Source organism: Gigantopelta aegis, chromosome 9 (genome assembly GCF_016097555.1).
Source record: "Gigantopelta aegis isolate Gae_Host chromosome 9, Gae_host_genome, whole genome shotgun sequence".
NCBI classification, from domain to species: domain Eukaryota; kingdom Metazoa; phylum Mollusca; class Gastropoda; order Neomphalida; family Peltospiridae; genus Gigantopelta; species Gigantopelta aegis.
Window position 1 is genome coordinate 60,836,572 of NC_054707.1, and position 25,393 is coordinate 60,861,964.

Consider the following 25,393-nt stretch of genomic DNA (forward strand, 5'->3'; position numbering starts at 1 on the left):
GCAGCTCTGTGCAATCAGCAGCAAGGGATCTTCAATATGCAGCATCCCATAGACAGGATAGAACATACCATGATCTTTGTTACACCAGTTGTGGAGAAATATGCCAATGGGCCCATGCACTGACAAGGATGGGTTCCAGACTAACCATGCATCCTGCCTTTCACCAGTGGTAAATTGCTTGCCTTATGTGTGGTCGGTCTAGGATCAATACCCATTGCTGAGCCCATTGGGATATTTCTCGTTCCAGCCAGTGTACCACAAGTGGTATATCAAACACAGTGGTGTATCAAAGGCCATGGTATGTGCTATCTTGTCTGTGGGATGGTGCATATAAAAGAACCCATGCTACTAATGAAAAAATGTAGCGGGTTTCTTCTCTAAGACTATATGTCAAAATTACCAAAGGTTTTAGTCCAATAGCCGATGATTAATAAATGAATGTGCTCTAATGGTGACATTAACCAAAACAAATGTTTTAGATCCCGCCCTACCCCAGCAACAGTTAAGTTTGCTTTGTTTAACAACACCATTAGAGCACATTGATTTATTAATCATCGGCTATTGCATTTCAAACATTTGGTAATTCTGACATAGTCTTAGAAAGGAAACCTGCTACATTTTTTAATTAGTAGCAATGGTTATTTTATATGCACCATCCCACAGACAGGATGGCATATACCACTGCCTTTGATTTACCAGTGCACTGGCTGGAGTAAGCAATAGCCAAACGGGCCCACGGACGGGGATCGATCCTAGTCCGACCACACATCAAGCGAGTGCTTTACCACTAGGCTGCATCCGGCCCCTACCCCAGCAACAGGAAGAATGAAATGTTTTATTTAATAACACACTCAACACATTTTATTTACGGTTATATGGCATCAGACATATGATTAAGGACCACACAGATAGCAGCAAGGGATCTTTTATATACACCATCCCACAGACAGGGTAGTACATACCACAGCCTTTTATATGCCAGTCATGGTGCACTGGCTGGAACGAGAAATAGCCCAATGGGCCCACCGACGGGGATCGATCCTAGACTGACCGTGCATCGAGCGAGCATTTTACCACTGGGCTACGTCCCACCCCCACCCAGCAACAGATACAGGTCAATATGGCTAGCGTCTCCTCAACAAACACTGCTTTCAGCCCACCCAGCAACAGAGACACAGGTCAATATGGCTAGCGTCTCAACAAACACTGCTTTCAGCCCACCCAGCAACAGAGACACAGGTCAATATGGCTAGTGTCTCAACAAACACTGCTTTCAGCCCACCCAGCAACAGAGACACAGGTCAATATGGCTAGCGTCTCTTCAGACACAGGTCAATATGGCTAGCGTCTCAACAAACACTGCTTTCAGCCCACCCAGCAACAGAGACACAGAATATGGCTAGCACTCAACAAACACTGTTTCAGCCCACCCAGCAACAGAGACACAGGTCATATGGCTAGCGTCTCAACAAACACTGCTTTCAGCCCACCCAGCAACAGAGACACAGGTCAATATGGCTAGCGTCTCAACAAACACTGCTTTCAGCCCACCCAGCAACAGAGACACAGGTCAATATGGCTAGCGTCTCTTCAACAAACACTGCTTTCAGCCCACCCAGCAACAGAGACACAGGTCAATATGGCTAGCGTCTCCTCAACAAACACTGCTTTCAGCCCACCCAGCAACAGAGACACAGGTCAATATGGCTAGCGTCTCCTCAACAAACACTGCTTTCAGCCCACCCAGCAACAGAGACACAGGTCAATATGGCTAGCGTCTCCTCAACAAACACTGCTTTCAGCCCACCCAGCAACAGAGACACAGGTCAATATGGCTAGCGTCTCCTCAACAAACACTGCTTTCAGCCCACCCAGCAACAGAGACACAGGTCAATATGGCTAGCGTCTCCTCAACAAACACTGCTTTCAGCCCACCCAGCAACAGAGACACAGGTCAATATGGCTAGCGTCTCCTCAACAAACACTGCTTTCAGCCCACCCAGCAACAGAGACACAGGTCAATATGGCTAGCGTCTCCTCAACAAACACTGCTTTCAGCCCACCCAGCAACAGAGACACAGGTCAATATGGCTAGCGTCTCCTCAACAAACACTGCTTTCAGCCCACCCAGCCAGCAAGTCCGCTAACAGTGACAATTAACGGCAATATGTCATGACAGAAATAGTCCATCAAGTCGTACACATGGGCAGACAACTACTTATAAGTGGTATTTACTTATGCTTCAGTGAATTCACTTTAAATCTGCAAATGTCAAACTCTGATTGATAAAATTAATAAAGCTTTTCCATTTAGTATAAGCCAAAACATCTGTTTTTAACAAATTTGAATTGATTTGTAAGTAACGTTGATGTGCATGTATGGTTTGTGTGTTCATTTTACCAACCAAATTTCAGATCATTCAAACAGTATTTCACAAATAAAAAAAAGAGAATAAAAACAAATAAAAAAACCCCTAGTTTTTAATCAATAAAAGTTTTTATGTAAAAACTAAATTAAACCATCACATTTCGCTTATATATACAATGACAATTAACATTTAACTCCTATTTAAAAAATAATAATAATAAAAATATAAAAAATCCACAATTATTTTTTTAATTAGTCTGCAATAAAAAAATACATTTAAGAAAAGAAGAAACAATTTTAATTTGTTTTTTTCACTAGTAATAAAAAAAAAGAGGATTAAAAAAAACGAAGTTTTTTTTATTCATTAGTAATATCATAAATGTCATCATAAAAGTATAACAAGAAGTATTGGCAGTTACGATAATTAGTTTAGTATTGATTACAGATGGTGAGTGTGTGTGCATGCATAGTGTAATTGTTCAAGGAAGTAGGTAATTATAGGTAATTATATCTCGACTTCAACAACAGACCACTGATTTCTAACTGAAATGTTATTTAATACTCCAGTCATTTCAGTATGTGATACATATATTTATATATTTTGTATTATACATTTAATATCACCTGTTCTTATTAATTGCACAGAAATTAATCACTAACCTGACCAGTTTGTTTATTAACTATATGTTTCTGTCTGAGCGAGAGCGAGAGAGAGAGAGAGAGAGAGAGAGAGAGAGAGAGAGAGAGAGAGAGAGAGAGAGAGAGAGAATGGGAGAGGAAATAAGATAGAGAGAATGGGAGAGGGAATGGGAGAGAAAGAAGAGAGAAAGAGAGAGAGAGAGAGAGAGAGAGAGAGAGAGAGAGAGAAAGAGAGAGAGAGAGAGAGAGAGAGAGAGAGAGAGAGAGAGAGAGAGAGAGAGAGAGAGAAAGAGATTCATGTTAAAATCTGTCACAATTCTCAGTCACAAATTTTTAATATGTATTCACGGTATTAAAATACTGAGTAAACTGCAGCGGAACCTGTTCATTCTGGAAACTGGATGGAAGTTATGCACCAAAATGTTAGGTTCTAAATAAAAAAAACAGACTGCCAAAAATGACACTGAACTTCAGCTGAAAAAGATCATGTGACATAATACTGACATAATACCGCACCAATAAGGGGAATACACATTTCGGATTGATGACAGTTTATTGCTTGTTAAAAAAATCAATTTGTGAACTTAACAGGCCACAGCCTTAATGCTCTCTACAAGATCACTGAATATGGCCGATTTCTCCACCATGTAGCCAATAATAAAAACTTGTACATAAAAAGACATACATGAATATAATGCAGAGTATAACAAATATTTTGAAAAGTCACTAGCCACAGGGCTAGTGGGTTTGTGAAAACCACTAGCCCACCAAGATAAAGCACTAGCCCAAATTCCGGATCAATTATAACTGGATTTTTATATAATTTTGTAACATTATACATTTACGAGTATAACAGTAAAATAAAACAAACACTTAAATCATGTTGTAACTTTCAGTTTTTTGTCGTGTCGTACGTTTGGTCTTTTGTCAAGTGTGATCCATCGTCATTGTCCGGTTTCCGCTTTTACCCTCCCCCTGGGGAAAAATAATTGAGCAAACTCTTGGTTGGTATCTAAAGACACTATCAAAATAATTAAATTTAAATGAGGGTATGACAGTGTGACACACGGTAATAGATGGTTCAGTGTATTTGGTAGTTGGTTATATATTTAGGGCCTTCTATTTATATCGCCAGGAACGGTGATGCCAATTGCTCAAATACAGGGCATTCTCCAGTGTCAGACCGATATCAAAAGAATATAACGGCGACATCTAATCCGTTGCTAATTGATGAACAAAAAAGGTATTATCTTGTATCGGCAGCTGTGACGTATTATCCAAGCCGAGTCATTGCATATGCGGTTACAGTAAATTGTGTTCCTGATTGCCGATAACCACATGTCAGCGAAGTGTTAAATTAGAAAACAATAGGTAAATAAAACAAACACTGAAATTCAAAGCATGGCTGGGGTTTACTTGATTGAGATTAACCTGTCGTCGAGATTTGTGATTTCCAAGTTCTTAGTCTAAAACATATGTGCGAGATTAACTACCACGTGACGTGTCTAACCAATCAAAAGACGCATGTCATTAGACTTATTTCCTGTGCCAGAAACTTGAAAGGGAAAGGTAAACAATGCATGCTGTAACTGTGACGATGTAGAGATAGTATGTTACTGCAGTTTGAAGACCTAGCTCAAGTGGATTATTATTATATACTGATTGCGTTGTTGATATTATTTGATGACAAACGTCACAATCAAATTTATTAAACGAAATTTCAGCCGAGAGAAAAAGAAAAAAGAAAGAAAGAAAAAACCCCCCCAAAAACCCACGATCGAGCGATAACGAGAGGAGGGGGAAAACCTGCGGGCTAGTGGTTTTGCGTTTCTCACTAGCCCGAAGTTAAAAACCACTAGCCACGGGCGTCGGGCTAGCGGATTTGTCGAACTCTGTATAATGATATGAACAGCATGGTCACTTCACATCTGGTATTATTTATTACAGTTAGAAAACAATTTCATGACCTGGAGTCAAATTGTTGTTCTGTTGAAAATTATACATGAGTGCATGCTCAGTACCGGTATGTGTAATGTACTGATGACTTTGTGTTAAATGTTTACAACAGATGTAACTTTTAATTATTAATACATTTATTAGTATTAAATACTGGTAGTACCTTTTAATCATTAGTGTTCCCTGTACAGTTGTTTCAGAATGTTTCAGAATTTCGTATTCAGATCACTAACTTTTTTCAAAAACAACTGTGCTACAGCAGATCCATATATAAACTGAATAAAAGTGGATATCCCAAGGTGATCTGGTTTTGGCAGCATCCACTGTATACACACATGATTGCATTTGAAAACAACACAGTCCGCCACTTGCAAGCACTCTTAACACACTAACCAACACACCTTACTCTGAAACAAGCATTCTGAAAGTACTGCTAAAAGAAAGAAATGTTTTTATTTAACGACACACTCAACACATTTTATTTACAATTATATGGCATCAGACATATGGTTAAGGACCACATAGATATTGAGAGGAAACCCAGTGTTGCCACTTCCATGGGCTACTTTTTTCGATTAGCAGCAAGGGATCTTTTATATGCACCATCCCACAGACAGGGTAGTACATACCACGGGCTTTGGTTGAAACAGGGTTCATACACTTAAAGGAAGTCAAAATTCAAGGGTTTTTCAAGCACTTTCCAGGTCAACTTTACCAAAATTCCAGGACCGTACCGAGTTTCCACAGGTCGTTAAACACTCAAGTGCCAACCATCTTTGTGGGTTTACAATAGATTCCTTAACTTGACACGCTCCCTGAACTTGCTAAATACCCAGCGGCAAAAAGTGACAAACTTTCTTTTCCAATATGGCGACGCTGTCGCTTGGATTTCGTGGCCGCATGATCCTCGCATCGCAAGATAAAAAAAAAAAAAAAACCATTCACACATCAACTGAGCTGGTAAACATCGATTGGCCGGACGATTGGCATTTGATTGTGCCGCGGAAATGAAACAAAAAATTTAATTACATGTTAAATAAAGTAAATAAAGCCTCCGTTTTAGGCGTTTATATTTTATTTGACATCAAATTATCATTTTCAAGGGTTTTCCAGACCGCAAGATGATTTTCAAGGGTATTCAAGCACTGGAATACATTAGTTTATTTTTAAGGGATTTCCAGGCGCGTACGAACCCTGTTGAAATGAGAAATAGCCCAATGGGCCTACTGACGGGGATCGATCCCACACCGACAGCGCATCGAGCGAGCGCAGTACCACTGGGATACGTCCCGCACCAAAAGTACTGCTAATGCAACAACAACAACAAAAAGTCTGGAAAACGAAATGTCTATCTCCAAAGTTCAAGGGCCATAACTCTGTGACAAACGGCCATGAAAGTTAAAATTGATCTATAAGAGTACATGATAAAGCTATATGCAAAATTTCATCTTAATATCTTCAGGCATTAAAAAAAAGTAGTCCTGCAAAACAATTTTTCATACCTCCGAAGTTCAATGGTCATAACTCTGAGAAAAATGAATAAATCGCCATGTCAAATTGATCTGTAACAGTGTATGATAAAGTTATACATATAATTTCAGCTCAATATCTCATGGCATTCTGAAAGAAACATCAGGAAAACTATATGGACAGACAGATGGACAGAAAGATAGACAAAATGACGGAGATGAAACCTACAGACCTCTATGCAGGCTGTGCACTTTATGGTCACCTGATCGACCATGGCGAGTCAAAAAAGCATCGGGCATGGCAAAACCTTATCACATATTGCCTGAAAATTTCCGCATATTGTATTATGTATCAAAATGCAAATAAGTAATGTTTGTAAGAGATTGAAAAGTAATTTTTTATTTATTGTTTTCAACTGGTTTCCTATTAGTATCTGCACAACCAAACCGATATAGAACATAATAGCGACCACTTACCAAGTCTATCAAACCATTCAGAAAGCCTCAAATGGTTTTGATTATGTATTCGGAAAACCTCGGCCACGTAAATGTATTCATAGGTTCAGTTGGAACACTCTGGGCATGTCTGTCTTTACTTTCCATTTAGTTACAATCAAAACAACTTGTCACATTCTGCTACGCTATGTTTCGCAAAAAGATTTTGTTTACGAGCCTGAGTTTTTCCGAAGTTACATTACATTGGAACGTTTTCGTTTCTTATAGAATACCACGTCTACTATACCAAACACCCAATCGTCACTGCAAACAATGTCAACAACAGCTATCATTGCCTGTGCATGTGCATGTGCAAGTGTTTGTGTGAACTTCAAATAACTAAATTTTTGACAGGTCACTCACGATGTGGTTGTGAGTGACCTCAGGTCACCTGTCAACAAACGAGATGTTGTTGTTTGCTCAATCTTTTTGCACGTGCCAACATCCACTGAACACGTGTTGCGTACATGTAATACCGTTATGGTAAACATGTTATTGGTCGCAAACGTCATTTTGGAAACACATGGCGTTACTTGTCATGTGTGTCCGAGCCAAAACTTTTTTTAAAAGTAAGTTCTTGTTTTCGGTCGTGGGCCATTCAAAAGTTGTACGAGCAAGTCAAAGTGTTGATGTGAATGGCCCGATTGGCCAGTCAAAAAATAATCCCATGTGCATACCCTGTTATAGTTAGACCTGTTGGGGACTAACAAGCAGAAGCAACAGGGCAATGATTCCAGCCTGGAGTAGGGGGCAGGACACAGCCCAATGGTAAAATGCTCACTTGAAATGCGGTCGGTCCAGGACTGACTGGTCTGTTTAATGCCACCACTAGAGGCTATAGGATGTCAAAATTACTAAATGTGTGACATCCTATAGCCTCTAGTGGTGTCGTTGAACAAAACACACTTTTTGTTACCATGAATAAATGTAAAAAAATTGATAGCAAAACATGTTAACTATAATATAGTACCGTTAAGCTTAAAATTGGCTTTAGAATGGTGGTGACTAAGTCACTATAGGTGTTTTGTTGTTGGCCAACCAAAAACTCAGGTAATATAGGTTTTTTCACTTTATTAGTATTTAACGATATCGTATTACTACCGGTAGTATTAAATAAAATTGTATAATTAGAATATCCAATGGTAGGTACAATTGTATGATAAATAGCTACATGTATTATTAAAGCATGTAAAGTTAATTCTTATTTATTCAGTGGTGACCGAGAAGATTCCATTATGCTGTCTCAGAAACCAAGTACAGTGAAACCTCTCAAAACCAGACCCTCTAAACTGGTATTCCCTCAATACTGGACGTTTTTCACAGCACCTTTTTAAATATATGTACAGAAGAGAACTTCTCTAAACCGGATATCTCTTAAAGTGGAACTAAACTCAAACATGAGCCTTATGTCTTGGAAAGATGCATACCCAGACCACCAACACATACTGACAGTTTAAGAAATGAAAAACACGTAATTTTAGAGTTAATAAAAAAACGTGATTATTCCTGCTAACTGGGAACAGCCATTTTGTTTCATTTTCGTGGTGTCCAGTACTATAGCTTGGGGCAAAGTGACGTCAGCAAACACGACCACACAGAACAGATCAAAGAATGTTTGTTTTTACTTAGTAGAGGGATTGTATTAAATAAGGGATAAAGTTACTGAACAATTAACAGACTATTCTCACTTCATTGCACTAAGGGCTGAGATGACAAGCGATATTATCAAGGCATGTGACAAAAAAGAATAACACTCATTTCCAACTTAGCGGCAATTGTGTATTGTCAAAATGTTTTGCAAAGAGTAGCTTCAAAAGTACCATTTCTTGTGACAAACAATAAAGTTCAAAAGATGTTGACGATGACATGCCATATTGGCTACACTTCAAGAAAAGTAGAGTAAACTGGTGAACCCAGGTTCATATATGTTATCACCCTGAATTATTGAGGATTTATCTTCGTTGATAAGCCAACACCCGATGATATTGTTTGACAAATTATTGTCAAACGCAATTATCATAATAAAAGACAATTACAACAGTTTTGCAAATTATGAGGCCACCACTAAATAAGCAGACAAAAACAAATTACAATTAAACAAAAATTAAAACATTATTAAATGAACTTTTGATTTGTTGAAGTTCCATTTTGCATTGTTCTAAATTGTGTTAAAATTTGTGTATGCTATATGTAAGGTATTTCAAATGAGAAAAATCCAATATGGCCGACTTTGGAAATGAACATGACCAATTTCTTCAAATCATGTGTACAACAAACTACTACTATAATGAACTAATTATCATGGTCCTTTCCAGTTCATTACAAGAGTACTTTGCGCTACCATTTTACGACACCATAATACATGTAGCATGTTGGGTCTGGGATAACCTATGCAATCATGTCGTATGTAGCAAAATCCAGCACTGTGATTGGTTAAAATGCCTAACCGCATCATCGGGATTCCAAGCAGAGTGCAAGAAGCTATGAAAATGCTTACGTACCATTTATTTTAACCAAACCACATCATCGGGATTCCAAGCAGAGTGCAAAAAGCTATGAAAATGCTTATGTACCATTTATTTAAATAATAATAATTTTTAAAAATCTAAATAAACCGCAATGCACAAATTGAAAATGGTGTATCGAACCTTGGGCTGAAAACCATGAACGTTGTGAACTGCAATTAATCATCTCCTCCCAGGGCTAGCTCTGAATGAGTAAATATTTTGTCAAATTATCTCTTAAAATGAGAAAACTGCTGAAATTAAATATAAATTATTATATGAAATGATTTCGGCTAAATTAAAATAAAATTTACCAATTGTTTCTAAAATTCACAATTAGCAAATTTGGTGAGTGCTAAAGTTATCCCTTCGTCCCCATCATCTAGGCTAATTAATACACAATTGCGCATTCACAAATCATTTATTGGACATATATTTGAAACTATATACTTCAGCAGGATCAAATTTGTTCACAAGTTTATAATATTTGTAAATCTTACCGTTTTCAAAAACTTAATCTCTGCAATAATTTTCCTCTCTAGCTTCTTAGCCCCTTCTACGTGTTTCAGCTTCTGACATCTGTCTTGTAATTCGTAACCAAACTGTAGATATTTGCCTGCATAATGTACCGCAGCAAATGACGCCATAATGGCACAAACGAAAACCTGCAGCATAAAATACCAAAATTAAATTAATTTAATTTTTTTTACCTTTGTCTGAAACTTAATAGCCAATGCAAATTTTTATGTATTCAATTATTATTTTACTTTCATTTATTTCTGTGCTATATTATTCAATTAAGGTTCTATCAAGCTGACTTAGAAACAAACCTTAGCTCTCTGGGCAGGACAGTACATACTTCAACCTTAGATGTGCTAGTAAAAAAAACACTGGTGGAGACAGGGAAAAACCAGTCTGTGCCCCACTGCACCTCAGTAAGGGGGAGGGGGGAAGGGGAGGAGGGGAGGAGGGGTGAGATCTAGCTCAGTTGGAAGAGTGCTCACCTGAGGTGCTTCTCCGACTGTTTTTTCTCCATCACAAACAGAAAGAAAGAAATGCTTTATTTAATGACGCACTCAACACATTTTATTTACGGTTATATGGCGTCAGACATAAGGTTAAGGACCACACAGATATTGAGAGAGGAAACCCGCTGTCGCCACTACATGGTCTATTCTTTTCGTTTAGCAGCAAGGGATCTTTTATATGCACGATCCCATAGACGGGATAGCACATACCACGGCCTGTGATATATCAGTCATGGTGCACTGGCTGGAATGAAAAATAGCCCAATGGGCCCACCAATGGGGATCGATCCCAGACCGACCGTGCATCGAGCGAGCGCTGTACCACTGGGCTATGCCCCGCCCCCCAATCACAAACAGTACCCCATGACTGGTATATTTAAAACTGTATCCAAACAGGATGCGGGCAACGCGAGCAATACAAGAGATTGTTTTTTAGAAACCACTGATTTCAACTGCTGCATCTGAACTGCATGTGTACGACATGACAGACTGATTTAGACGAATGAGCGACATAATATAATTAGGAATAGTTTCTATTTTATTTGAGCAACACTGTATAGCGACAAACATATATTAACCATGCAGAGAAGTTTTATTTGCAGGACTCACACTGGAAAGAATTTTAGTTGAGCAAATTTTCAGATATAGTACAGTATCTCCTTGTCAATTATTAACATGTGGTTCATTTAAGGAATATTTTATCAACCAAAGTCTAAATGTTGTAGCCATTTTATATAAAAATGAGCAATTGGCTAATTTGGCCATGTATAGGGTGATCCCTAATTTGGCTAACGATTTTAAAATGGTAACTGTCGTTATGATCGCGTCTGGTTAGGATATAAATATTATCGCGTCGCTCGCATCACACGTATTGTTCGCGTCGCAAGTGTTTGGTTAGAATACAGCTTAAGGCTGTCCTGTTTGTGGGAAAGAGCTTATAAAAGATCCCTTACTTTTAATGTAAAAATATAGTGGGTTTCCTCTGAAGAATTACTAAATGTTTGACATATAGTAGCCAAATATTAATACATCAGTGTGTGTTTGTGGTGTCACAGAGTTAAATACTGCCCCTTTTAACAAAAGAAGGAAGGAAGGAAAGGTTTTATTTAACGATGGACTCAACACATTTTGTTTTCGGTTATACGGCGTCAGATATATGGTTAAGGACCACACAGATATTGAGAGAGGAAACCCACTGTCGACCACTTCATGGTCTACTCTTTTCGATTAGCAGCAAGGGATCTTTTGTATGCACCATCCCACAAGCAGGATAGCACATACCATGGCCTTTGTTACACCAGTTGTGGAACACTGGCTGGAACGAGAAATAGCCCAATGGGTCCACCGATGGGAATTGATCCTAGACCGACCGCACATCAAGCAAACGCTTTACCACTGGACTACGTCCCGCCTTTTTAACAAAAGGAAAGTCCATGTAGAGTGCCTTGCTTTGGGTGGTAGCTGGCACACTGGCCCAGTGGTGTAGTGGTTAGCCATCAGCTTTAAGGCTGGTAGGTACTGGGTTCACCTCCCGGTACCGACTCCCACCTAGAGTGAGTTTCACGGTTCAATGGGTTGATGTAAACCCACCACACTGACTTCTCTCTCACTAACCCATTGATATGAACTCACTGTTCTGTTAGGACAGCCCAGATAGCTGAGATGTGGTCTAGGACAATGTGCTTGAACCTTAATTGAATATAAGCACGAAAATAAGTATAAAATGGAGCTGGTACTGAAACACAGAAGATCTACCATGTCTTGGAGGCCAGTAAAATATTGGTAATTTACACAGTATTCAGGAAAGGGATGGAGGGAATTGGTAAAGCTGATTCCACTTATAGGAAGGGATGGTACCTAAGATTTGCAGGGTACAAGTACTTCGAACATGTCTTGTGTATTTATTTTACCTTTTGTATGCAAATGTTGTACTGTGAAAGAAAAATTAGATGGTGTAATTTGGTTTCGAAAAAATCTTTCAGCGGCCCAAAGGTAATACAGTATTTCCAGAAAAATTGTGGGACAGGGACTGTGAGAAACTTGTTTTATTTTTCAATGGATAATTTCAGTATATATGAATACATAACAGAAATATAACTTGTTTTATTTTCCAATAGATAATGTCAGAATGTATGAATACCTAACAGAAATACAACATACTAAAGTATTAATATCTCTTTGAATACACGTGACATAATCGTGTTTTCCTGCGATTCACTTCCTGGGTCACTGACCTTCATTCGATACTGAGCTGAACCCCCTGCTCATGAATAAGCCCATAGTAGGCCGATAATGAGTTGTTTTACCCACCTGGGCTTATTCCTGGCCAAATACGCATATGTTTAATTGTAAATGACAATGAACCTGATTACTCTGGTAGTTCAAGATGATGGCACGACTTGTGATTTTGGATGGCAGCCTAAATAAATGGATGGCGGATATTACTATCGCTGCCAATGGATGGCGGGTGTATTGGCATGTAGCAAGACCCCTAAACATATTTTTACAAAAAGGTGCAAATCACGGTACAGACACTGCAGCTATAATATTTTCCACAAAACAGAGCATAGAGTTAAAAGTTTATTTTGATTAATGACACCACTAGAGCACACTGATTTATTAATCATCGGCTATTGGATGTTAAACATTTGGTAATTTTGTCATACATGTATATAGTCTTAGAGAGGAAACCCACTACATTTTTCTGTAAGAAGCGAAGGACCTTTTATATGCACCATGCATCCCACAGACAGAATAGCACATACTACAGCCTTTGATATACACCAGTCGTTGTGTACTGGCTGGAATGAGAAATAGTCCAATGGGCCCACCTACAGGGATCGATGAAATGTACACCTGTGTATATGTAAAGAATATCGGGTTTACTAAAGTATAATTTCATTAGGTTGATATGAAACAGAGTGCTATTTACATTAATGTCTACACTCTAAAATCTAAAGTACCTACCATGTATGTAACAACATATAGACATTTTCAATTTAAATCGTTTCACCTGTCTTCAAGTGTTTATCTCTACATATATATTTATGTATGTGTACAGTGTTCAGGTCTGGACCCAATTTCACTAAACATTGCAAGCGCAGTTTTGCACGTAAACATAAATCTATGACTAAAGAGCATTTCACAAAGAAGTGTAAAGTTAGATGTAAATCTAAGACTGCCCCTGGCCACAACTAGATAATTAATAAAATGGTAGATGTAGACGTATGACAGGTGTAAGTTTTAAACGTAAACGTAACTTTACGATATTTATTGAAATAGGCTCCTAGCTGTACTGCCTTAACACCAAGAGCTTCACAATCTCAATCAGGATTATATGGTGGTTTTGCCCCTTTAGTGTTACCCAATATTATGTCAAATGTACATGAGTTTTCATGCACCAAGTTTGTACTATATTGACGAAAAATGTCCATCTGCTACCGAACAACACTGAGTCTGACCACTAAGATGAATGTTAATTAGGAGCCAGGCTCTTCCTAACTAAAAGTCCACTGCATCCAATACTTTAAAATAAGGATATGTATAGGATGGCAGTACTCCCAACATAATACTGCTTGGTAACAATACCTGTACCACATAATATCACAAATCTAACTTTTGAAAAGAAAAATTAATGTTTTGTGTAAATTATTATATACTGCTGGCTTAAGTTACTGGGATGGATATTATCACAGAACATTGTGACACATGCCTGTTTTATCCGTCAACAGACTGTTATGTTCGTTTCTTCAGTTCTAAGACTAATTCCTGGTGTGACACACTGAGTATTACATAACAACCTGCTCACAAGAGGACAGATTCAATGTGGGGCAAAATGGTTGCACCCATTACCTGTAATTGCTGTCACATGTTTACGGTTTTATTAATTAAATATACCAATATACTTGTTGATTTTAAGCAATAATATGCATTAAATATCGTTGAATACATATGTACAGATGTATGCATACTATTTCAAATGCATTACATCATTCCTTTAATCTGTTAAAGGGATATTCCTGAGTTTGCTGCAATTTTTTAAGATGTTATCGACTAACAGACACTTTTTAACAATTGTATTTACATATCAAATATATTTTTCTGCATAAAATATTAGTGGCTGTATATTAAACTTGTTTCTGATCGTTATAGTATTTGTACTAGGTTAAATTTCATTTTATTTCCTAAAATATAATTTTTTCATACGTACGAAATTATTTGAAGACAAAATCTAGTTTGAGCATCTTACGAATATTAAGATGACCAGAAACACATTGAATATACAGACACTGATATTCTAAACAATAAAATATATTTAATATGCAAGTTTAATTGTAAAAATATTTTAATAGTCGAAAACATCTTACAACAGTACAATGCAGCGGAAAGAGTTCCTTATTTTCCCCACTATTGCCGTATTGAATTAGCCATATCAACGAATCCAGGTCGTTTTACCCTTATTCTTATTCGCAACCCCCCCCCCCCCCCCCCCCCCCCCCCCCCCCCCGAGTCGTTTTGCCCGTATTCCTGTTCGCCCCGAGTCATTTCGCCCTTAGAAGGAGTCGTTTCATCCTCCATTATGAGTCGTTTCGCCCCTATGTATTGGGGTGGTCCGAAACAAAATGTGGACAACTACAATAAATTGCTCCTACCTTTATTTTTCGTTAGATTTTACCCACATTTTTGTCCAGACAGAAATCTTGAAAAAAACAATGGCATGGATTCCACTTACTAGATGATAACCATGTCACCTGTATCGACTTCGCTGAGATCGCATAGGGCAAAAAGCATGTAAATTTTTTCCGGCTGCCATTTTGACTTTTTATGGAATTTTCTACAAGAGGGGTGAAAGGATATGACTTAATCTAACAACCGTTGAATGTAATAACATGTTATGATATAAATGCAAATGTGATGACGTCGTATTATTTTATTATTATTAATATTATTTGATTGTTTAAAGATACCACTAGAGATCATTGATTTTATATTAATATTTTAGAGTCTTTCACCCATTTAGAGTATTCCATAAAAACCCAAAATGGCAGACAGCAGAAAACTGCATGTATTTTGCCCTAAACTGGCTGTAACGAGAACAGACATCGATATGTTACGGTCAGTTCAAAACTATACCGCAAACAGTCGTCTGTAAACAGTGGGTTTTTGTTATGAATAGTTCGGTTTCACAAAACTTTTGAAAGTGCCACAACGAACCATTTTCATACATGTGTAAAATATAAAACAAGAAACAAATGTGTTCTTAAATTTTTTTTACTGTTCATAAAAATGTTTGTACAGTAACTTTTCTTTCTCTCTCTCTCCCTCTCTCTCTCTCTCTCTCTCTCTCTCTCTCTCTCTCTCTCTCTCTCTCTCTCCACATTTAAATGAATTAATAAGGACAATATAAAAGTATTGTTGCATTAAAAACAAGATTTTAAATAATAGAATTAAAAACATTACACAAATCTGTTTATTTGATATATACATACATTATACATTTCTGGTGTCACCTAAGCATTTGTGTTATATATTAAAATATTTGTTTCACCGCCACAATGTGTTACTAGTACTAGTACTACTGAAACTTATTTTCTTTTTTTAATCCAGTGTATCATGTATCTGAATAAATCCTTCACATATTTATTCAGTCTTCTCTTCTGTTCTGTTCTCTATCTGGTGGTCTGTAAAGACCGACACACCTCTTCAGGAATGTGGACGTCGACATTTCTTTATTCATATATTTCTCCCAGGCCTCAGGAAGTCCCAGTTCAACACATTAGATATTGAATAAAATATTTTAATCATTGATTGCATGTCCATACTTAGCAGTTTATATATTATCGTTACATGGCTGTCACGTAATAAAACTATTGAAATAATATTAATAATTTACATTTCAACAGGTTCTGAAAGATCTTCTGTATTCCTGTGCGGAACATCGAATGATGCTAGCAGTGCATCCTGATTCTCAGTGTCTGCAGTAGACCTGAAAATACAGTTAATTACATTAGTACATTAAGTACATTAATAATAAACATAATAATGAACGATACCCAAGGAGCAAAAATATGGGAACTTAATAATCGGAAAGTAATACTAAATAGCAAAATTAAAATTAAAATTAGCAAATGAATTTGTAAATTAAATAATTACATTTCTTCAATATTAAAATTCCCAACAGAAATATCGGGGACATGTTCGGCTGGCTCTGTGGCGTTCTGGCGTTGGCGTTCATTGTCTGCCGTAGACCTGAAAATACAGTTAATTACATTAGTACATTAAGTACATTAATAATAAACATAATAATGAACGATACCCAAGGAGCAAAAATATGGGAACTTAATAATTGGAAAGTAATACTAAATAGCAAAATTAAAATTAGCAAATGAATTGTAAAAACATATAATTACATTTCTTCCACATTGTCGGCAGGCTCTGTGGGGTTCAAAGAAGTCTGAGTACTTTCGGCCACGGGAGAGGCGGTGCACACCTGACACATTAAATCCAACTCAACGAGGCCCTGTACCAATTGCCGGTAGGCGTTTCTGTTGATACCTAATAAAATAAATTCTAAATAAAGACGTTTCTGTTACTGACAAACTACCTAACATAAAAGAAAAATTGAAAACGTAAATGTTGATTGAAACATATTTTATTGCTTTTTAAAAAGAACAAATTATCAGTTATCCTTGGCAGCCAGTAAATTTACAACAAATAGTTAACCACATGGATATAGTCGTTTTCTTGAAATTCAATTTTTCTAGATAACATGGAGACATGGATTTTTTTAAAAACTTCGATTATTAAATATATCTTCATATGTAATGGAAAAGGTCTTAATACATTAAACATTCAATATGTAGTTACTATAGATACACCATAAAGTTACTTACCGGTTCCACATATTCAGTGTTGCCACCTGTCACAAGCATCGCATTGTAGCGCTTCTTGTCTTGGTCGAACAAGGCTCGAACAGGATACACATTGAGCTTCCATATCATGTAGAGTCGTTCACAGAATTCAGAGTGATATATTTGCCCAAGATCCACAGTATTTATAAGTTTCTAGTTTTTACAGTAATTACTCATTATACTACAAAGATATATTTGTGTAATACTGATTCTATTCGAGATCAAGAAAAGGCCCAAAGAGGCCCAAATTCAAGTAATCACATAGGCTACTCATGCTAAGGATGACCTGCTAATTAAGCAGACAATCCCCTGCAAGGCTATATTGTACCAGGAGTAAATATCCCTTCAGATTCTTTTAACTGCTAATTAAGCAGATAATACCCTGCAAGATTCTCTTGTACTCTCAGTTTCTCCGAGCTGCTAAATAAACAAACAATAGACTCACTCAATGATTACATCTGTATGTGATTTTCTAAGGGGAACTCTTAGTTTGTATCCAAAATGAGTATATTCTCACAAAATCTTTTAAAAACCCCCACAAAACACTCTTTATTTTAAAACATTTTAATAACAAAATAGGCATGATTTTAACAAAAATGCCATATATAGCATAGAACAATTTTTTTTTTAAACATATCTTTTTAAGGACTTTTTTAATGTAAACTGAAGCAAATGGACCTAATTAGAATAAAAACACACAAAATGTAATAATATTTCAGACTCGCTCTATGATTACATCTGTATGTGATTTTCTAACGGGAACTCTTAGTTAAAATCTGTTTAAAAAAGCACAAAACACGCATTATTTTAAAACATTTTAATAACAAAATGCGCATTATTTTAATAATAAGGACAACAACAATGCCATATATAGCATACAACAAGCATTTTTTAAATGTAAACTGAAGCAAGTGGACCTTTTAATATTTCATCATAAATCTTCTTCAGCATAGATGTAAACATGACACGTCATGGATATTACAAATTTGCCAAAAAGCGCCCCCCCCCCCCCCACCAAAGCACTTTATAACTAATATGTCCTATCGACAATATCATTGTGTAGGCTAGTCTTTGTACTTATTAATATAAAATACATCAGGCCCGTAGGAACTGGGATGGTGTGAGGGGAGTGGTTCTTTAAAATATTGCAAATATATAAATGGTGTTTATGGTTGATAAAGGGTTACAAATTGATAACATATATCTGATTTGCAACTAGAGTCACGTAAACAAATTTATTCATCATTCACAAACATAAACATGAGGGCGAAACGACCTGGTATGTGGGCGAAACGACACGGGCCGATCGGGAATAAGGGCGAAACGACCTGATACCATATCAACGGGGTATTGCATTAAACACTACAAACGACGTATTGTTTTAAAAGATATTGTATATAACTATCGCTAACCCTAACCCTAACCTTAAACTAATTCTAACAAATATTTCTTTAAAATCGTTATGGGGAAAATAAGGAACTCATGCCCAAGTGGCAAACAACAAAAAACTGACCTTGATTTAACTTGATGCTTTCGCTTTCAACAGATTTGTAGTAATTTCTAAGCAAACAAATAAATTCAGCATCAACCTATAATTTAGTAAATGTATTACTGGATCAACGTCATGTTTACTTGTTAACGTGTACACCAAAAAAACGCCTGCTACACAAATTTTTTTATGTCAAGAGGATGTTACACGCACATGTCATCAATATTTACATCCGTATACATGTAACAGATCACGCGAGATTTTACGAGAAAACAAAAACGATCAAATGTATTTTTGACAAATTAAAATGATCTTTGTCATTATGGAAATTAGTGTGTATATTGTAATGGTCTGTTTGTAATGATATGCTTTTTTAATGCAAACATGCATGTTTGTTTTTAAAATGTAAATAAAAGTTCAAGAGTTTATTACCGTATAATACCCACTATCAAACCTGGTCTTATGGTCAAGACTCAAGGTTCGTCTGCCTGTTTACTACATGACTTTTTTTCTAGATATTGGGTAATTGTTTTTGGAAAAATCTGCTATTTTAAAGAAGTTTGGTCTTGCATATTTACATCAGAATGCAGCAGCCTGAGCTCGAGTGTGTATGAGATGCATGCGTGAGATGCATGCATGCAGGTATCAGCTGTGCACTTTCGATATTTCGTGGACAAAGAAAACTCGTTAAGTAGTCGTTTACTGTAAATAAACTCTGAGGACCAGACACTTCGTAATCAATGACGCCAATTGGAGTAAAGATCATTCCACTATGAATCTGATAATGATGATACTATGATCATGACTATGGGTCGTAGAAAGAGCCGTTATATATCATAGAATGTACGGTATATTCTTGTTATCGTTTAGACGGTTACTAGTCATTTTGTACCAAAATCATTTCGTACCATCCATTTTGTACCATAGTTTATGGTCATTTCATACCATAGTCGTTTCGTACCTACTTTTTACCATCTCGTACCATAATATTTGGTCATTTCATACCATCGTGGTTTCGTACTCGGTATCTTATTTTTGTCATGGTATGCCATTTCTTATTTTTATTGTTGGCGTGTAAACATACCTTGTAAAGTGAGCAAAGTTCAAGTTCAAAACATGATTTAAATGCCTCTGTCCACTAGGGTTCAGGCATGTAACACCCCCCCCCCCCCCCCCACCCCGGTCTTATCCCTGGCATGGCCAGCGATTCGACCAAGGGGAGAAGGTTAAGGGTGGGATAATTTTGACTTTAAAGCAAAACGTATGGGGGACTTTATTAATTTAGATGTGTCTGCCAAAAGAAAAATTGTAGGTGCTATTGAAATATATATGTTAATAGTAGACACAATTTTTGATTGGGCCGTATAAATTTTATAATGTAATTAACACTTATTCTTAACCTTACTTGGCCCTGAGGTGACTGAGGTACGAAATGACTTTGGTACGAAATGACCAAACAGACATGGTACGAAATAACCATGGTATGAAATGACTATGGTACGAAATGACCAAATAACTATGGTACGAAATGACCAGGGTCCGAAATGACTTGGGTACGAAATGACTATGGTACGAATTGACTGGTTACCGTTTAGACACGTTATTTGAGAACGAACATTATAAGCAATCTTAACTAATGGTCGAAAAAATAAGAAAGGAAAGATTTATATAAAATATAAATTTTAATAAATCTTATTTACCAATTTATCTTACAATATTTTACATATATACAAACTATTTTCAAAATGTTAGTATGACATGGGGATGTAGCTCAGTGGTAGAGCGTTCGCTTTGCATGTGAAAGGCCCCGGGTTCGATACCCGGCATCTCCAGTTGTTATTTTTGTTTTTTAATTCTTTTATCATAATTAGGTAAATGGTACCTGTGTAGATTTGATTTCTTTCTCCACCCCCTTTTTTTTTTCTCTTTCATTATAGTAAAAACAAACAAAATAGCAAAATACAAAAAATAAACAAACTATAACTGAATGAGAACAAAACAAAAAGCACTTTAATAACTACTGCCCAAAAATTATCACATATAAAACAAAAATGATATAGAATTAAGAGTTAATGATACACAAATAGAGCAAGTATCAAGTCATAAGCTCCTTGGGGTATATATAGACAGTTTCATTCAGTGGGATACACAAGTTGACAAGGTGTGTAAAGCTTTAACTTCAAAAATAACTGCTAGCAAAAATAAAGAAGTATCTTCCTCTAAACATTAGAATACTTTATTTTAATGCTTATATTCAACCATTATTCGATTACTGCTTGACTATATGGGGAAATTTGTTCTAAATTAGACTTAGAAAGAATAAATAAATTACAAAAAAGAACAGCACGTATTATTTTTAACAAATCACTTGATTATCCAACTGATTTACTTTTTCATGAACTAAAATGGCTAAAAATAAACAGACGAGTTGAATATCAAGAAGCAATTCTTGTATATAAAACACTAAATGGACTTACTCCTCAGTACCTCAGAGACCTGTTCAATCCAATATCATCAATTTATGAACTTCGCTCCATTGATGATGGAAATATGTTAGCTCCCCGACCAAAAATAGAGCACTACAAGAAAAGCTTTCAATTTTCTGTAGTTGGTATCTGGAAGAGTTTACCTAATGTTGTTAAAAAATGTACTAGTTTAAATATATTTAAGAAAAAAATGTTTCAAACACTTCTCAGAAACATGATTGCTCTTCTACATAATTATTTAATATCTTTTATGGTTGTATATATTGTACATACATGCATGGTTTTGTTAGTTTGGGTTTCTTGGGTTTTAAAAAAAAATTAAATTAATATGATTATTATTGTTATAATTAGTAAGAAGGCCTCAGGGGAGAATAGTCTAGAACTAACTGAGCTACATTCTATAAATAAAGATTTTATTATTATTATTATTATTATTATTATTATTATACCCCCTAGGTATAATATCCCCCCCCCCCCCCCCCCCACACCCATTATTATGTTTAGTTAGGGTTATTTGACATCGGTTTCGGACTGGCCGACAGACCAATGCCTATAGTAAGGCATTTAACACATGTACGCATATTTAGTAAATCAAGTTAATGGAGGGGAAAGTAATCCCCCAAAAGACGTCCATCACTAACATCACTGGCGTAACCAGGATTTTATATTGGGGGGAGGGGCCAACTTAGCGCGATTTAATCATAACTGGGATGGGATTTTAGGTGACTAAATGATGCAATGCATCACTGTCAGTTAAAGTAAGTTATCAAAACAAACATGATTACAAGAATATTTACACATTAAGTTGAGTAATTCTGACATATAGTCTTAGAGAGAAAGAAAGAAAGAAATGTTTTATTTAATGACGCACTCAACACATTTTATTTATGGTCATATGGCGTCAGACACATGGTTAAGGACCACACAGATATTGAGAGAGGAAACCTGCTGTCGCCACTTTTCGATTAGCAGCAAGACATCTTTTATATGTACCATCCCACAGACAGGGTAGTACATACCACAGCCTTTGCTACACCAGTCGTGGTGCACTGGTTGGAACGAGAAATAGCCCAATGGGCCCACCGACGGGGATGGATCACACAACAATCGCAGATCGAGCGAGCACCGAACCACTGGGCTATGTCCCGCTCCTCTTAGAGAGAAAACCCACTACATTTTGTCATTAGTAGCAAGGAATCTTTTATATATTCACTATACCACAGACAGGGTGGCACATACCACGGCTTTGATATTCAAGTCGTGGTGCACTGGCTGGAATCAGAAAAGTATATAATGAGCAAGCTTGGCTAAAATTAAAGTAGGGAACAATATCCGACTGGTCCCCCCTCCCCTAACCCTCATCCTCACCCTCACCCTAATCCTAACCCTAACTAAAAATAATAAAAGGTTAAAAAAACCCAGCAGAAACTGGCAAATCTATCAGACAAAAGAGGCAAGAACAAAAACTCACGAAAATGCAAGATGTTGTTACCCAACATACTGATGGTGGCTGTAAGAAGAAAATATTGGAGTTGAAGTTGCAAATTAAATCTCTCCAGACACATCTCTCTAACTGTAAAAAGTCCATTCTTAAAAACAAAAAGAAAGTTGTAAATTTAAAGGGTCAGCTCGACCAAGGCATCTCTTCAGAGAACAGTTCATTAAATCTCCAGACTAGAGTTGATGGGTCCAACAAATTCACTGCTGATGTAATCCGCTGTGTAATGGAACTGATTTGTGAAGCAGAAGTCCCTAGCAGTAAATGTTGACGTGTCATGAAGATTGTTGTCAGGCAGTTGTTTCAACTGGATATTCCTTTAACCGAATTTCCTTCTGAAAGGACGGCAATAAGAATGTCTGACACAACACATGCTCTTGCGAAAAGTCATTTGGGGGAAGTTTTAGTGAATTCAAAAGGTTATGATCTTCATTCTGGTGGTACTGACAAAGACAAGAACAAAATCATGGGACATCAGGTGACAACAAAAGAGACGGGCACACTCAGCCTAGGATTTGTCAGTGTCCCTACATAAAATACAGACACATTACTAGATGTTGCCATTAACCTGTTAAGAGAACTGACCTATGAATATGATGATGATGATGATGTAGAAGACAGATATGTCACTATACTATCCAACAGCTTCAGTAATTTGATTAACATGGCTGAAAACATAAAATAAATTAATTCCTTAGACAATGACAAAAACTATGAACATGATACAAAAATATGCCACTAGTAGCCAAACCATATTGAGTGCTGTATAAATGTAAACATATTACTGACATTTGTAGTGATGTGTTTTTAAAATTGTTTTTTTTCCAGACATTTCGGATGAAGAACATCCCTGTGAAAACCTTGACCAACAGAATAGTCTAAGTAACCAAGACAATCCACAAGAAACCAGTGACTGTGACGATGAAGCAATCTCGAATCATGACCATGATGAGGATGATGAACCTCTAGCTGCACTTGCTAATAACAGTTAGTATATTTATCATGCCACCGATGTAGCTATTGTCGTAATAATGTGTTTATACAAATTATAACAGTATTAAAAATTTATTGAAAAACTAAATTAAAGTTATAATTTTTAAACAATGTTTTTATTCTTCATTTTAATTTGTTGGGGTTTTTTGTTGTTGTTGTTGTTTTTGTTTTTTTTTGTTTTTTGTTTTTTTTGTTTTTTTTTTGTTTGGGGGGGGGGTTGTTTACAATAAATAACTTAAGAACTTTTGTAATATTACGTATTAGTGCAGTGATAAATAGAAAGTTATCCGATTTACATGCAGCTATCACAAACGTTCCAAACCAAATTTTGCTAGATAATCAAATTTTGTTGAATTTCTTTTCTTCAGTTGGGTCCACTGCTGAACCGAATGATGCTGAAGAAATGGGGCGATTTCAGTTTTCCAACCAGGGAATGAGAGTTGCTGTCTATTATGATGATGACTTTTATGTTGGAGAAGTTACCAGAGTTAATTTGGAATCCAGTGCTCTTGTTCATTTTATGCAAAAGTGTGGTATGAAAAAAGGTGTTTATAGATGGGCAACAGTAGATGATGAGGATGTCATTTCTGCAGAGTATGTTATACACTCAGGCTTCAACATGTGTACAACTAATGGCAGAGTGTGGTCTGTAGAGGATTGTTTGTTGGAGGAAATGCACAGTCAATACAAGAGATTATTCTGTGTATAGGATTGAATTTGTGCACTAATTTGGACATGCTACATTACCATCGCAATGTATTTAACAGCCTTAACTTTGCAGCTAAAAAAGTATTAACAGTTTTGATTTTGAATCATGCAGATATACAAGAGTTGTCTGTTTGATTATTTCTAAGTAATACATGACTTTTGTTTCATCACCCATGAACAATATTTCGGATCGGAATGCTCATAACTTTTTATGTGATGGAGAAAATCTGCTAAAAATAGTATATTTAAAAGTGTGTATACTTTATACTTATTAATATTCTTGTTAAATGGGTTCAGCTACACTTGCTTTATCACCATTCCAAATTTTATTGTGATAGCTTGAATACTTTTAAAAATATAGGCTTCTAAAGTTGACAAAATTATGTTGTTTTTCGTACGATTTTTACGTCCGTCAGTTGTAAAATTAAAATTTATATACAGACACATTTGGAAAAACATAGATAGTAATTATGCTACCTCTTAACACAAAAATGTCTGTGTCAGCAATCAAGGTTATAAATAATGACCTTCCAAAAAGGGCCCAAAATCACATTTCAAAAATTGTAAATATTTTATACTGTTAAAGGAGGGGACAATTAAGGCATTTGGCCTGGTATGCATATTCAACGATATATAATGCTCATTATTGCTTAATATCAGCAAATATAATCGTATAGTTAATTAATAAAACGGTTAAATGTGACGGCTATTATATATAATGGGCGTAGCCATTTTGTACCATCCCAGTGAATACGCCCTCTGGCGAGCTGGTGGTTACGTAATACCTAACGTGTCACGTCAGGAATTAGTCTTCGAAATGAAGAAACAAAACATACCTGATTTTTGCAGA

The 25,393-nt window shown here is 36.4% G+C and overlaps 2 protein-coding genes and 1 non-coding gene across 3 annotated transcripts in view; 2 read left to right on the forward strand and 1 right to left on the reverse strand.

Annotated features, from left to right (window-relative positions):
* LOC121381126 (UPF0415 protein C7orf25 homolog) overlaps positions 1 to 19,073 on the reverse strand; it is a 165,493-nt gene extending 146,420 nt beyond the window's left edge. Inside the window, exons 1-2 of the mRNA XM_041510259.1 lie at positions 18,883 to 19,073; positions 9,931 to 10,095 (exon numbers count right to left, since the gene is read on the reverse strand). Of these exons, the coding sequence (XP_041366193.1) occupies positions 9,931 to 10,077 (147 nt within the window). The 5' untranslated portion in view covers positions 10,078 to 10,095; positions 18,883 to 19,073. The remainder of the gene's footprint in view (positions 1 to 9,930; positions 10,096 to 18,882) is intronic.
* A 1,545-nt stretch (positions 19,074 to 20,618) lies between these two features.
* Positions 20,619 to 20,690, forward strand: Trnaa-ugc. Its single transcript has one exon. It is a non-coding gene; the product is annotated as a tRNA-Ala (tRNA).
* A 2,129-nt stretch (positions 20,691 to 22,819) lies between these two features.
* On the forward strand, positions 22,820 to 24,878 carry LOC121381672. The gene is made up of 3 exons (XM_041511017.1): positions 22,820 to 23,102; positions 23,671 to 23,829; positions 24,204 to 24,878. The coding sequence occupies exons 1-3, from the start codon at positions 22,820 to 22,822 to the stop codon at positions 24,542 to 24,544; spliced, it is 783 nt and encodes a 260-aa protein (XP_041366951.1). The 3' UTR covers positions 24,545 to 24,878.
* The last annotated feature ends 515 nt before the right edge of the window (positions 24,879 to 25,393 follow it).

Bases quoted from the DNA above. Each gene is read 5' to 3' on its own strand.
- LOC121381672 (XM_041511017.1), top strand. From the start codon at position 22,820: ATGCAAGATGTTGTTACCCAACATACTGATGGTGGCTGTAAGAAGAAA. The intron at 23,103-23,670 runs GTAAATGTTGAC...TTTTTTTTCCAG, and splicing joins TGAAGCAGAAGTCCCTAGCA to ACATTTCGGATGAAGAACAT. The intron at 23,830-24,203 runs GTTAGTATATTT...TCTTTTCTTCAG, and splicing joins AGCTGCACTTGCTAATAACA to TTGGGTCCACTGCTGAACCG.